The sequence below is a fragment of the Falco rusticolus genome, chromosome 8 (genome assembly GCF_015220075.1).
Source record: "Falco rusticolus isolate bFalRus1 chromosome 8, bFalRus1.pri, whole genome shotgun sequence".
Lineage (NCBI taxonomy): Eukaryota > Metazoa > Chordata > Aves > Falconiformes > Falconidae > Falco > Falco rusticolus.
In genome coordinates, this window is record NC_051194.1 from 22,385,613 (window position 1) to 22,400,139 (window position 14,527).

At 46.9% G+C, this 14,527-nt stretch overlaps 1 protein-coding gene across 3 annotated transcripts in view; it reads left to right on the plus strand.

Annotated features, from left to right (window-relative positions):
- ACVR1C (activin A receptor type 1C) overlaps positions 1–10,444 on the plus strand; it is a 41,320-nt gene extending 30,876 nt beyond the window's left edge. For all 3 annotated transcript variants that reach the window (XM_037398589.1, XM_037398591.1, XM_037398590.1), the window contains exon 9: positions 38–10,444. In XM_037398589.1, coding sequence (XP_037254486.1) covers positions 38–163 — 126 coding nt within the window. In that variant the 3' untranslated portion in view covers positions 164–10,444. The remainder of the gene's footprint in view (positions 1–37) is intronic.
- Positions 10,445–14,527: the final 4,083 nt, after the last annotated feature.

Genomic DNA, 14,527 nt, shown 5'->3' on the forward strand with positions numbered 1-14,527 from the left:
TTACTCTTGACCTGTTCTTTTAATTTCTGATTTGCAGGCGCTGCGAGTGATGGGCAGGATAATGCGTGAGTGCTGGTACGCCAACGGTGCTGCACGGCTCACTGCGCTGCGCGTCAAGAAGACGATTTCACAGCTCTGTGTGCAGGAGGACTCCAAAGCCTGAGGGAGCTCCTTGGAGAAAGAAAGGGGAATGAATCCTTCTGTTCATCTTTTAACATGTGATAATTATTTTTCTTTTTGGTCTACCTCAGATAACGTGGTTCAATATTTAAGTGCCCAAACCAGAGCACTGGCATCTCGCTTTGTATCTGGAAGGGGCAGCTTTTGACTCATAGTTCATGTTTCCCGCAGCATGTCAATGACTTGCTTTGGTTTTCTGAAGCTAGTTAGGCACTAGGCTAATCGCAGAAAGGAGCTTAGAACACCACAACAGCATAAAAATACCTTTCGCTGTTGGAAATAGCTGGTATTGGTTAAAGCCTGTTTGCAAGAGAAACCAAAGTTTTATCCTCAAACCTGAGTAAAAGACCAAATTTAATCCAGCTTGTTCCATACCTTTATGCAGGAATCTGAGAAAGGGTCTGCCAGTAAAATGCATTTTAAAATACTATATTTATCATTGTCTAGGCAAATAAAAATGGTGAGAATTCCACTAGGCGTGTATATTGCGAACAAAAGCATCTAGTCAGGTTTTTATTAATTTTTATTTTTATCATCTTGATTTCATATACAGTATTATAGTTAGGGTTTGGAGTTACTTTACTGTGTTCATTTGTTCATTGAACATAACGATGAAGGGACAGTTTTTCTTTTTGATGGTTAGTAGGGAAAATAATGGAGCTTTTCCTGATAGATACATAGGAGAAATTCTACCTAAAATGAGAACGTATGTATTTTTGAATGACATCTTGCCAATCTGTCACTGGGTCACATCTTTTTAGTGCCTTTTGATGTTTTAGGGGGAGGCTTTAACAGTATTAATTCTTGGAAAATATGTGAAACCCGGCAGAAGGGTTAATTTCTCGCTGCAGTGACGTACGGCGCAGCCCACCTCGCTGCATCGGAGGGGTTTGGGGGTGCCCACACAAGCGAGGAGCACGGCTGGGCGGGCAGAGCTCCTGCTGAGGCGTGTGCTGGAGTGCTGCCCGGGCTTCGGGGGATTCATGTGCTTTCTACTGCCCTAGCTTTTGGCACTAGATGTTTCAAACGTACCTGCGCTCTGGACTGGGATCACTGTTGCTGTTGTCTTGTCACAGCCTAGGGACCTGTTGAGATGTAAATTTGAAGCACTGATGTCCCTGCGCGAAGCCAATACAACCTGTTCAGAGGTTTTGTATGGATTTCTGTACTAGCACCAGGCTGGTGAAAAGCATTAACATCTCTAATCATATTTCCATAATAATGCAAGCTATCAAAAGCGAGGTGTTTTTTCAAAATTCACTGATGTTCTGACATTTTATGAATTTTGCCCCACTCTGTGGTCCACACATTTGAATATAGTATTCTAATATTTTTAATAGCCAAAACTATACATTTCATAATAATACAGTTCTTTAAATGCTTCTAAATCCAGGTGGTCCATGACGATTGAGCCCAGAGATGTTTCCAGAATAGCAAAGCTTTGCAAAAATTCAGTGTAGTACACACAGCTCTGTGGAAGTAAGCTGTGAGTTAATTACAGTATTTAAGATCAATCTTTGACATGAAGCACCTTGAATTGGGGATTTTACATGGAAGAATGGGTTAAACTTTTACTGAGTGGGGCAGTTGGTAGTATCAGTACTCTGTATTTCATCCTGACCATGGACTTGAGGATGTTATGGACTCCTTAAGGATGCTAATTGCCCCGTAAATCAGCTCTAGTGCAATTTGCCTGTTTGCGTAAATTTTAGTCACTCATGCTTATGTTAAGTAGTGCAAGTCTTTGCATGGTCTGTTAGCTGAGTGGTGGAGAATATTTCTACTAGGTTACTAGTAGGTTTTTCTCCAGTATGCTTTCTGAGATATAATCAAAGCAGTCTTATAGATTAATTCTTATGTGCTTCAGCTGCATAAACTACACCAGGGAGCTCAACAGACATATACTTTCTAGACTGCTTGAGGGGTAACTGTTGCAACTGCATGATCCAAGGCGTGATGCTGACTTGAGTATCAAAAGAATTGCAAACATAAGATCCAGTATTTATTCTTGTAAAACATAACTTGAAAAAGCCCCTTATGTTAAAAAGGAGTGATCAAAGATTTTAGTATTTTTTTAAGTGGGAAAAGGAAATGTCTTACCCATCGAAATCAACTCTTCTTGGATTCTTTGCAGAATAAGGTGTCTGAAATCAATGATAGTAGAGTAAAAGTAATTTGAAATAGGATTAGAATGGTTTCTTCGGAACTGTTTAAACAGTGCAGGTGAAGTGAACTTTTCAGAATTGCTTTAGCACTCGGGCAGGTGCCCAAAAGGAAACGGTCCGTCTTTCTAGAACTCCTGGCACTTACAGATGCAGTTAGCTCCTCTCCTGAGAAAAAAAGAATCAAGTTATTGTGAACAGCCAGAGTAGTGCATTAAAATATGCATTAAACCCAGTCATTTGGAGCAGTTAACAGCAAGGAGGACATATTGGAGAGTGAAGCCTGTGGAAGTGGTGGTCTTGTCTACAAGGTGACCTGCCAGTGTGGGGTACCTGTGTGATCAGCTTCATGAGGGGGAGTGATCAGAATTCTCCCTAGGGATCTTCCTTCCATTTTAAGTTCAGTTCTATGCACTTTTTATCTATATTGCCCTTTGAAGGTATCTATGCCCTTGAAGCATACATGATAACTGTTCCAGGGGATTCTTCCCCTGTGAATTGTGTTGCACAGTGGAGGAATTTGGTATCTGTGCAGAAGCTACTCTGGGTCAGGAACCATGCTAAAGTCACGCTGTGAAATTAAAAAAATGCGGATTTTTTGGTGAGGTGCTGTCAGGGTAGAGCTAGGAAATGTTTACAGGAGGGTTTACTGAGTAAACTGTGGCAGTGACGTGACGATCAGGGATGTAGTGCCCGCCGCTGGCTGCGGATCCAGTGCTGCCCCCGCTGCGCTCAGGTGTTCCTTGAAGCCCTGCTCCGCGCGCCAAGGTGCGGTCTTGTGCCTGTTGTGTCTACTGAAATAACTGTGGTCCTCGCCTTTGCAAGGCTCATGGAGCTGTTACAGTGGCCTCATGCTGCAGCATGCCCCATTTTTATTTACACCATGGTGTAATGAAATGGAGTGGGATGTGCAGGGGGAGCTCACTGGCGCAAGCCTGCGTTCCTCTGCGGCTTTTTGGCAGTCAGCCCTGGGGTACGGCCTGCTCCACTTGCTTTTTGTGGTGTAATCTTGCTTAAGACACCAGCATAACCACCATCAGTAACTTTTTTAGTGTGGGTTGGTTTTTTTTCATTGTAAAATTTTGTAAAAGTTGCTCTTTCCTATCTGTTTGGTCGATCTTATGTGGTGGTGGGTATTTAGGCTCTGTTATTTTCAGTTTTTCTCTCTGAAAATCGTTGAACAATGCTGGAATTTGAAGACGACCCTGTTTTGCTGCCAGGCTGGGGAGGTGTGCGAGGGGGGATGCTCTGCACAGGCAGACACTGGTCTGACTTGGCTGCACCTCTCACAGGTCACAGCTCCAGCCCTGGGAACACTTTAAATCTTTTCTGTGCATGTCTCATGGCATAAGACGTGACCATCTGTTTGCCCTAGCTTGTTGCTTAGCTCCGTATTTTTGCACTGGTTTTCTTTTTTCTTTGGTTGTTGAGAGGTAAATGTACATTTTGGCAAACTAGAGTTAAACATAACTGAGCCAAGGGGCGGGTGTTGTACTGGGCTTTAAGGTGTTTGTAAACCGTGCACTCCTTTTAAGAAAAACCCAAACACCCTTGTTTTAGTGGCCTTTTCCCCCAGCGTAGATTTGTCCTGTTCAAGATTCAGAACAGTGGTTATGCTGAGACACTTTGCAGTTTTAGGGAGGCTTAAATTTCTTGAGAGAGGTTACTAATGTTCCTGCTAATCTTCATTTAAAGCACAAATTCTTGAGCTTGTAAAAGTTTTCAAGCTCAAGGATGCTCAAGACCAGTCACCACAATTAGCCTCTCCTACTTGATGCTTCTAGTTTAGGGGAGTTACTAATTTTTTTGATTTGCTTCTAATAATGGTCTAAAATTTAATGCATGGAATATGAACTGAAAGGGAAAGTTGATTAACGTTTTCTCTAGCACGTAATTATTTTTTTGTTTCCTTAACTGCTCCCCTGAAAGACCCCTTGAGAAATTAAAACTGTAATCTCATTTGCACTTCGCTACTTTTACAGTAATTTGCACTTAACCATGACCATTCCCTCATGTAACCCTGTAATGAATCCTGTAATATTTTAGTCACCATTATGTCACTTTTTTTTTTTTTGGTAATAGATTCAGGAATTACAAATAAGTCTGTTTAGAAAGACGTCTAGTCCCTACAGTGGCTCTTAACATGGAATGGAGCAAGATCTTCTTGCGGTTCCTGTGTGCCTGGATCTCCTGTGGCAGTTGATGGGCTCAGGGGTGACCCCAGCACATCCTCGCTAATGGGAAGGCAGTTTTTGTGTTTCATTGTTGTGGTTGAGGATGGTGTCTTGTGAACTGCCTCACCTGCTACGTGGTCACATTTAGCACCAGGACTTTTGTCTGTGGCAGGTAGTGCTTCTGCAGGGCTCCCACCCGTGCAGTGGGTTTTGTTGTGAGGATGGGTGGGAAGATGCTCTGTCGTGTTGTGTGTGGGATGCAGATATGGATGCACCAGTGCTTTCCTGTTTGTTGTGCGTGTTGATAAAGGTTCTGGATCAAAAAATTCCTACTGTGGCTTAGTGTCGGTTTTGTAAAGCTGTCCGTGGCCTGGGGGTAGAGCCCTGTGCCACCGTGCATGGGTGTCAGTCTCCTCCTGCGAGTCGGGATGCTGTGAGCTCGGGCAGTGCACGCAGTGTATCTGCGGTTCCGAACACTGTGGCAGGGATCATCCCTATGTGCTGTGATACCCCAGACTCTGTGAAGCTTTTAGGGAATGACGTCCGTGTTCTCTTTTAACAGGCAGCACAATTTATGAATGTACGAGAAATAAGCGTTGAGGTACGATATATTTCTACAGAATGTAAGAAATGTGCAATAAGTCATAACTTATACTGAATGTATTTTTGGCATGAATAGACTGAATGTATTTTGAATGTAGCTATTACCTTTGTGTCTAAATTGCTGTGGTTTTCAGTCCCCAAAGATAAATGTGTAGTGTTTTGTCAAACCAGTTTGAGTTGTCTGTTTTTTAAAGAAGCATCAGTATTTTATCCAGTAGTACTGCTATGTGTTAGAACTTAGTATAGCAGTACAACGCTAAAATTCTACCTTCATATTGTGAAACACCTAATCTAGTGTACACTGCAAGTTATTTTTAGAATTATTGCTAAAGTTATCTCTTGATACTGCAGCTGCCCTGGGTGTAAATAGTTTGTTTAAATGTTGTATTTTGTATGCATATTTTACATACCAGTATACTTTCAGAAAGAGGTGGCAATTTTAATAAATTAAGCACACTCTGCCATTGTGTTCTTTTGAAGTGTAAAACTATATATACTTTTTAATGTGTTCATTTTGTGCGGGGAAGAAGGGTGAGGGCTGTTTTGGGCAGCTTGTAGCCATTGGAGGTTTCAAACACGAGCCAGAGCTCTCCCAGCAGCGCGTGCCCCCAGCCCCTTGCCCAGCTGCGGGCGCACTGGGCAGGGGGTGCTGCCTCCGAGCCTGGGGCTCTCAGGTCTCGGCCGAGACTGGGAAGGGGCAAGTGCCTGCTGGCCACCACTTCCTCGGCTTGCTGTCGCTGCTCCCAGCCAGTGTGCTGCAAATCGGGGAGTAAGTGGTGCCTGGAGGGGCAGCCAGCGCAGCAGCGATGGTGCATGGGCTCTGCCTTGCTGTTCCTCCTTGCTCGTGCTCCTCCTGGTGTACAGCGGACATGGTAGTGCACAAAAAACCCAGCTTCTGGGTATGGCTACGAGGGACCCTTATTCTAGTAAAGGAGATGAACTGCTAGTAGGCACCGGAGCTGAAGCAGAGCATTCCTCGCACCCTCGTGCCTCCCTGTCTGGGAAACAGCAGCTCCTCTCCCATGCTGGGAGCAACCTTCCTCAGGTAAGGGCGTCAGCCGCAGGGAACGGAGCCTGCTCTTGGCCTTGTTGCATTGCTCCTGCACCTCTGCTGATGTGAACTCTGACTGAGCTCCCTCTCGTACCAGCGTCCCTGCATCCCACTCTTCCAGTTATTTAGGTTTGCAGTGGTGTAGCTCTGAGCAAGACCCACTCACATGGAGTGCTTCAATTCTGAAGTCTGCTTGCTTGACAAGGCCTTTGACGTAACCACAACCTCGGGATTTAAGTCAGGCTTTGTTCCAGTTTAAGGCATGTCAAAACTAAATCCACCACGCTGCTGCCCAAGGGTACCAAGACTTCCATGGCTTTTGAAGGATGCTGTGGGCTTTTTTTTTTTTTTTTTCCTGGAAAAGACTACTGTATTAAAGCAATTACTTGTGAGTTGAGTCCTTCTGCAGCAGACAGTGGGATCGTAAGTGCGCTCTCAATTTTTGGTAACTGCACATTTCCAGGAAGCTTTAACAGCCAGGTCCGGTGCTGGCCATGAAGTGCAGGTTCAGGTTGCTGTAAGGTGAGTGGTGGCTGTGGAGCGGGTCCCTCGTGCCACAGCCACAGCTTGCGGCTCGTCCGCAAGCATCGGCTGCCATCCCCTGGCCAGGGCCACGTTGGGCGGCCATCAGCCCAGAGAGCAAAACACTGTACTTCCAGCAGCCTGAGAAATTCCTGCTTCATTGGAGATGCCCTTTTCCAGCACACGTGGAAGGGAGGAGCAGCTCGCCCCATGAGCCAGATGGTACTTTTGGGTGTGGGTGCTGTGCCCCGACAGCTGCATGCTGACTCGGTGGCAGGCATGTGGCTTGGCACACCGGCAAAATGCCAAGGGCTTTTGCAAGGGGGGAGGTGTTCATGAGCAGCTGCTCAGGGGAGGATTTGGGTCTAAAAGTGAAAGGGGTAATTCTTCATTTTCTTGTTACCAGGTAAACCAATTCCAACAGGAATTCGCAAGAGTCATCGGTACAAACCTGGTAGCGCAGGAGAAGAGCCAGCTTACGAGCCCCTGAAGGTCCAGGTTCGTGTCCTGCACAGGATGGCTCCTTGCTCACTCCTTCCGCCCCAGTAATGTGGGTGTGAGCAGAAACCCTGCAGGCATCTCAGCCTTGGAAAGATGGAGGCTTCAGAAGCGGCAGCTTTGCATGAGCTCTGCTCCTAGGAAAGTCTCCTGCCCTTTCTGGTGCATTTCAGAGTTGGTTAACAGTGAACGCAAGTGTAAAGCCTTGCTGAGACACGAACCACTGCTGTTCTGTCTGTGAGGATGTGACTCGCCTCTGAGCTGTGTAGCTGGTGTTTGCTGTCCCTGTTGGCCGTGCTGTGAGCTGAATGCATAGAAACGGCAGGCTAGAAACTGCTGAAACTCTGTATGTGGTCCAGAAAGGCTTGGTTTTGTAGTGGAAAATGTTTACAAAGTTTAAAGATTTCTGTGACTTTTCTGCGTGGCTGCAGGAGGGTGTATACACATGCACTAAGTGCACATGGAGGAGTGTGTGCCTGCACAGGACCTGCCGAGCACCCACCCGTCACCACCTGGGCGATGCACCCGTTACTTCTTAGCTATGGGAATGGCACAGTCCCCTTGGCAGGTGACTGCGGGTTTGGGGAAGCTGTAGCATCTTGTTCTCTTATCAAATATTTTATTAATTCTTTCCTGGACCTGAGAGACTGGGAATCTAGGAAGTGTGTGAGTTCACGAGAGCTCAGGAAATGTATAGGTAGTCTGTGAAGAAAACAAAAAGGAGGAGAAGACAACAAAAATCAGCAACCTCCGGTCAACAGGCTGCAGCATTGTTACACTGCAGAGGCAGGATCTCTTCCTTTTCTGTTAAATGTTTGATTGTCTCTTAATTATTTGGTATGAATTCAATTGCAGTCTTTCTCATTGCCCTGGCAGCCTCTGGCTGTAACAGTCTGGATGGCAGCACGCCCTTTTATGAGCCTGCCTCACAGTTTGAGGACTGGCTTGTCTTTGGAGACTGGAAGCAAGGGACTGGATTTTAAGGTTCTGTCAGTTTAATATTAAAGGATTTACTTTAGATACTGCTGTCCTTAATACTAGCACGAGAACAGGATCTGGCTTATGACTAGGATCTGGGCTCAAAATAGATGTAAAGGAGACTGAAAGAAGCTGGGATTTTTCCTTGGATTATTTTTACAGTGATTTTTCTTTGCAAATTACTTTCTGAAGCATTGCAGTGGACTTGGTGTTTAAGTATATGTTTTTAATGCTTTAATAAGCTTGTGTTCCAGACCTGGTATATATCCTACAAATGCATTATTCTCCTATTTCATGCAAAGCCTTTCAGTAAGTCATCTGAGGGGGAGAAGGGGTGCTTTCTGCACTCCAAAGGTGATGGTTATTGACTCACTAAGGATTTGCTTCAGACAGCTCAGTACTGGGGGCATTTGTTGGAACTCCAGATGCCCCGGAAACCAGGGAATGCCTTCCCAGGAAGCATTCTTGTTTCACAGCACTGCCCGAGCAGGAGCACAGAGGTGTCTTTGCTGTTTGGCTATTTATTTCCATTGAAACAGGGAACAAATCATGGGGTGAAAATCGTTGTGGTGCCATTTCGGGCGCTGTCGTGGGTGGAGGGGTGACTGCAGCGGAGCAGAGTGGAGGAGACAGCCCCCTCAAGCCACTCCGTGCTGGTTTCTGGTGGCGATGGCACAGGCCAGCACCAGGCGCTGGGTTCAATGAGGTTTATTTTATGTGATTTGTCTCGTTCTCCTCTGGGCTGGACTGAGAGAAGCCGTAAGGTGCAGAACTGCCGCACAGCAGGGGCTTGATCTAACTGGTGCCTCGACATTATGGGAAAGTTTAAGGTGAAATTGATACTCGGCTGAGTTTTCACAGTGGGGTGGAATGGAATACTACAATCTACTTTCTTTTAAACCTTTTGATATTATTTTGAATAACAAATAAGATGAACACAGCTGAAAATTGTCTTTTAATGAGATATGTAAATGAGATATAAAATATAAATATAATATAAATGGGATGCTACAACACAGCAGTACTGCAGTTGTCTGAGGATATTCCCCTACAAACAAGCAGTTATATATATTATTGTGTATATATGCAGCCGAGTGCCCTTTACCTGCTTCTGAGAGGAAGTAGAGCTGCAAAGCTCTGTGCCCTAAATCTACTGCAATAATAGGTCATAGAAATCCCCTTTAACAAGGTAGTTTTGCTGTGAAACCTAGTGACCTACCCTGATACCACAGTGCTGGTGTTCTGCTTCTGAAACACCTGCCCCAAGGATGCGCGGTGTGGCGAGGTCTCCTTGGAGCGCACTCAGATGGCTGCAAGCAAACGCCTGTCTTTAGGGTCCTTCCCCACCATGGACCAGCATAGCTCTTTGGTCCTCACTGGGAGGGTCCCGAGCTCTGCGTGACATTGCGCGCAAACTGTGTATCTCTCTGTCTTGTATGTATATAAAATCCCCCTCTAAGTGTTTATACACAGACATATTATATGGGAGCATAAAAATCTCTATACTGCATTGATAAAATTGAGGGGCTTGTTGGATGTTCTTTTTTGTCCCCTCCAACTGGTTATTTTCCTTAAATGTAGTAGTGAGCCCTTGGTATGTATGTATTTAAAAATGAACTGTTCAGGTATTTGGTATATTGCTGCTCATGTTTGATTCATTATAAAACACCTTTCTGATTTCATTGCTGAGTTAAAAGAGAGGTGCTGGAAATGTACTGGCTATAAAAGAGTCACCAAGGTTATTGCTCGGGATCATTACCTTACACTTCTGCAAGTGTTTGAAAATCTAATATAAAATCACGGAAACCAAGGTTGTGTAGAGGTTAGAATTCTAAGCTTTCAAGACAACTCCAGCCCTCAGCAAGAGGCTTGTTGTTCAAGACTTCTTCAAAATCAGCCTCATATTTCATATCTTGGCATTCTGGAAAGTTTACTGTTTTGATTAGGGGAGCAGAGAAGAGGACATGGAATAGGTCGGCAGCTGTGCTGAGATGCATATAGGGTGATACTCATCTGGGTACTCAAACGGTTACTCTGAGTCATTACATGGTTCACTAGCTACTTGTCAAATGGAAAAGTTGGTAGTACAAAGGACTAGGCACTTAAAATAGCTCGTGTGATTTGTCTGCATGTTAAAGGGTGACAGTACAAAACCTTATTCAAAAAATACAGAGAGACTTGTTTGAAATCACACGGCAGATTTCATTACAGTCTCGGGGAGGGTTTGCTCACCTTCATAAAATGAGTCTGTATCACAGCATATGAAGTTACTCAGATTAGACCAGCTCGTGGGGACACCCTCCAGTTGCCTTTTCAGCTGGATCACAGAAGAACCCAGTTCTCTTTTCATTAAATGCAAATCCAGCCTAAGTCTGTGGTTGTCCATCTGATTATTTTAATGCAAAATTAGTCCCTTAGTTTCACAGCAGTTTGGTTTCCTTTCAGAGCAGCTAGAATAGTTTGAAGAAGGTGTGTAAAGAATAGCAGAAATGGTTAGAGCAGAGCTGAAGTGCTGCAAGGAAGGGCAGAGCCTGAATGTGCATGGGGAAGCCAAGCCCAGCCCGTGGAGGTAAGGACCCCGAGAAAGGAGCAAGCGTGGTTAGGCGTGACATTGCATTCAAGCAGCAGCTACTCATCACGATGGAGCTATCCCAAAGGTGTCTCCAGGCTGTGGTCCTTCGGGATGGTGCTGCACCCTGAACCCAGGGCTGAGGGCAGAGCTGGAGTTGTTGCAGGACAGTGGGGACGAGCAGAGCTGGCAGTGCCTGAGCTCCGTTGCGGACCAGTGCTGCTCCTGGGAAGTGCCAGAGAGGCGGGCGGTCTGCTCTGATGTGCCACAGGGAGGCCCTCGGCAGACACCAGTGCTGGAGATGCTTTCGGAACTGGGATGCCTATGAAGAGACTGGGAGCTCTGGGACTGGAGAGGCAGATGGGGATTGATTGAGGACTAGATGGCCATGGAGGAGAAAAGGAGCAGCTCCCTGGGGTCTGAGGATGGAAGATCGAAATTCTCTACTTTCCCTCGACAGAAACTGGGAGGAGAAAAGGAGAGCCGTGCTGATGTGTTTCCTCCGCTCTTCCCTCTCCCGTCAGCCCTCCCTGAGCTGATGGCCCAGATGGAGGAGCCAGCGCTGCATGTCTGCCCAGAATGTGCCAGCGCGGCGGGCACACTGGGGGAGAACAGCGGGATGAGAGTGGCGTGTTCATAGTGCTCTATCACTAGTCTGCCAACAGCAACAGCATGCTAGAGGGGTTTAAAGTGCAAGATAAACATTAACTGGCAGTGCTGCCTGACACCTGTATGTTGCTGCATGTACTTTGCTTGGGAGTTCAGCGCTGAGCTGGACTCAGCTGACGAGCCACAGAGACTCTGTGTTGGTGGTGGGCAGCCCCAAGAGCAGTCCCGATGCACACTCCTGCTCTGCCTCTCCAGGGGCTTGCAAACAACTTCCCTACCGTGCTGCCCTGGGACTCCTGTCTGCTCCTGGAGAGGACACCAGGCTGCCTGTTGCTCCGGCCCCGAAGCAGAGCCAGCGCCTGCCGGGGAGGAGGCTGGAGGGGAGCATCCTCCATGATCTCCCTGGACACACGTGAGCAGCTGCTTGTGGGCTCAGGGTCTGACTCGTGTCCCTTCTGCCTTCGGCTCTTCTTCGAGCTGGTTTGAGGCTGCCCAGCAAGACAGGAGTGGGGCTGTGTGCAAGGGGCACGGGGCGCATGGCTGGTGCAGGGGCACACGGCATCGCCCGCGCGCAGGGCTGCTGGGGCAGCTGGGAACAAGGCCGTGCTTGTTGCGCTGGTGGGAGGTTTTATTTCTTTCTCCTCTCGGCTTGTTTGGAGATGAGTCACTGGGTTTCAGAAACGTAGAAGAGGGTTGCCTGAGGAACTGAAAATGCATTTTGTTTGTTTTCAAGGGCACTTAGCAGGGTGATTGGGAGCAGGAAAAGGGGAAGAGGCTTTGAGTCACCGCGGTCCCCACATTATTCAGCATGCTTTAGCTAGTAAGCAGACACCATCCCTGAGATACAGCTTGCTTTTCTCAGGAAAAAGGAGAGAGTTGTCCCCATGTCGTGCATTGCTTTTTAGAGATTTTTTTTCTGAATGAGCGCTGTGGAGGAGGTGAGTGAGACATAAACTGTGAGCAGGGTCAGTGCCACCCCTTAACCCAGAGGGGTTCCCCCTGGATCTGCCCAGACACTCATTCACCTTCTCAGAGGTGAAGGATCTAAAATCGTCCCTGTGATGCTGCTGTGACATGCAATACACATCTGTCCCCACCTGCCTGCCAGTAGAGGCATGGGGACTGCAGGGACTCATCACACAGCCACACACCTTCCTCCAGGTGCGTGGACCAGATGTGTTCTGACAGGGTGTTTCCCTGTTGCAAGATGGGGGGGGGGGGGGAGGGATGAGGGAAGATGGGCACGCACCACCACTTCAGCAATCCGGGTCAGTGAGCACATCCCCTGGCACCAAGAATTCTTCTGCTCCTGCAAGCACCTTCTAAAGTGGCTGGGAGGGCAGAACATCGGGGAGCTCCGCAAGGTGGGACAGTAGCAGCAGTTTAGTGTAAAAAGGGGAATTTTAACTGGAAACGTGAACTTCAGTGGCACTGATAGCACTTACAGACTGGAATAGATTGAGCCTGGGCCAGAATGTGTTATTTTTTTTCATTGCAGATACCTGCCAAGTATAAAAGCATTTCATTGGCCATATTGTAAATTGGTTCTGCTAATTAACATATACTAATGCTAACCCACCCTTTGGTGAAGAAAGAAACAATGTTCTTCAAGATCCCCAGGAAGACACAGGTAAGCAACATCCTTCATGTAAACGCAATCTTGTGTGAAGGCTCCCCGGGAGCGGTACAGGCATCAGGACTGCTATGAAATAAGAATAAAACCAAAAATGCTTTAGCTATTATATCCTAAAGCATTGCAAACACTTCTTCAAAAATGGAAAATACCATTTTCCTGCCTGCTGCATCACCAGCATCTCCTGCAAAATCTGGGGTTCAGCTGGCGTTTTTCAGAAGTGTCGGTCTGCCAGCAGCCTTCTCTTTCTGGGCTGTCAGAAAAACCCAGTTCTAAAGCCAGGAGATGTGCACCCGTTCAGTGAAGAAATCTGTGCAGGCGACATGGGAAGGCAAGGAGAGGTCCGTCAGGTGGCAGGAGGTCTCTGGGCCCATCCTCTGGCTGCTTTGGATGTGCAGCAGTTGGTGTCCCCAGCAGTGGTGAAACTACACCCAGGCAGGGTCCCCCAACACTCTACTGGTGGTGACTGCTGCCAGCACAATTCTGCAAAAATTCCTTTTTGGTGAAAGTTTGTGATTTCATTTTTTCTTTAAAATCTCTTGTGAGATGACAAGTATGTGGAAAAAAATCTTAAATTCTCATTAGATGAAAAATCATCCACACCATTACACGTGGGGCATAACTGTCAGCTTGCTTTCCAAGGGAGGGCACTTTCCAGGCTCAATTATCCCCATCCGTTTTCCAGTCTGGCACTTGCTTTCCCCTCTGTTTCGCCTCCCTTGGCTGCACAGCCCCCCCCCCCCACACACACACACACCCGCCTGGCCACTGCCGGCGAGGAGCCCCTGGGATGTGGAAGCCCTGCCAGGACAGACTGGTGCAGGTGGAGTGCTCCAGCGAGCGGCCCCATGGGGCATCTCTGCTGGGGCGTGCAGACACGGGCGGCTCTGTGCCTTCTCCAAGTCATTTCAGATTTCCTCTCCAGCACCGACTGTTTCTGAAGGGATACTGTATTTTTCAGTAGCACATAGAATCCTTTTTGCTATCATGCTTATGGAGTATTTCACTTTTGTCCTAAAATTACTGGGATTTTTGATAGCAAGACGAGGTGTCATGATTTAAAAAAAGCAAGGGAGGTCTTTGCCAAATGACTGGTTCAGGTACATGTGTGTGAAACGTTTTCCCAATTGTCCTTTTGGGCACAGCAGAGCACCTAGAAGAATGTGGGATGGACGGACAGACATGTTTCCTGGCACTGTGACAGGAGTCCGTGGCTGCCCTGTGCTGTCCTGTCACTGTGTGTCACTGACCGACCTGCAGGAGCCAGAGGGAAGGCAGCTCCTCCCTGCTGAGGTGACACAGCAAGGGGCTGGGCAAGGAGTAGTAAGAAAATAAACTTGCTGTGTCAGAAATATGATTAAAATCATCCATGTTAACAAAAGCATACAAAAAAACTGCTGTGCTAGGAGTTGAGTTTTACTTCGCTTTTAATCCCACTATGCTCATTGTTTTACCTACCGTGTGTTACTGGTGAGGTTGTGATGTGATCTGTGGTGCTCTGCAGTCCAAAAATGGACTCGTTTCCAGCATTAAGAGGATACTCAGGTT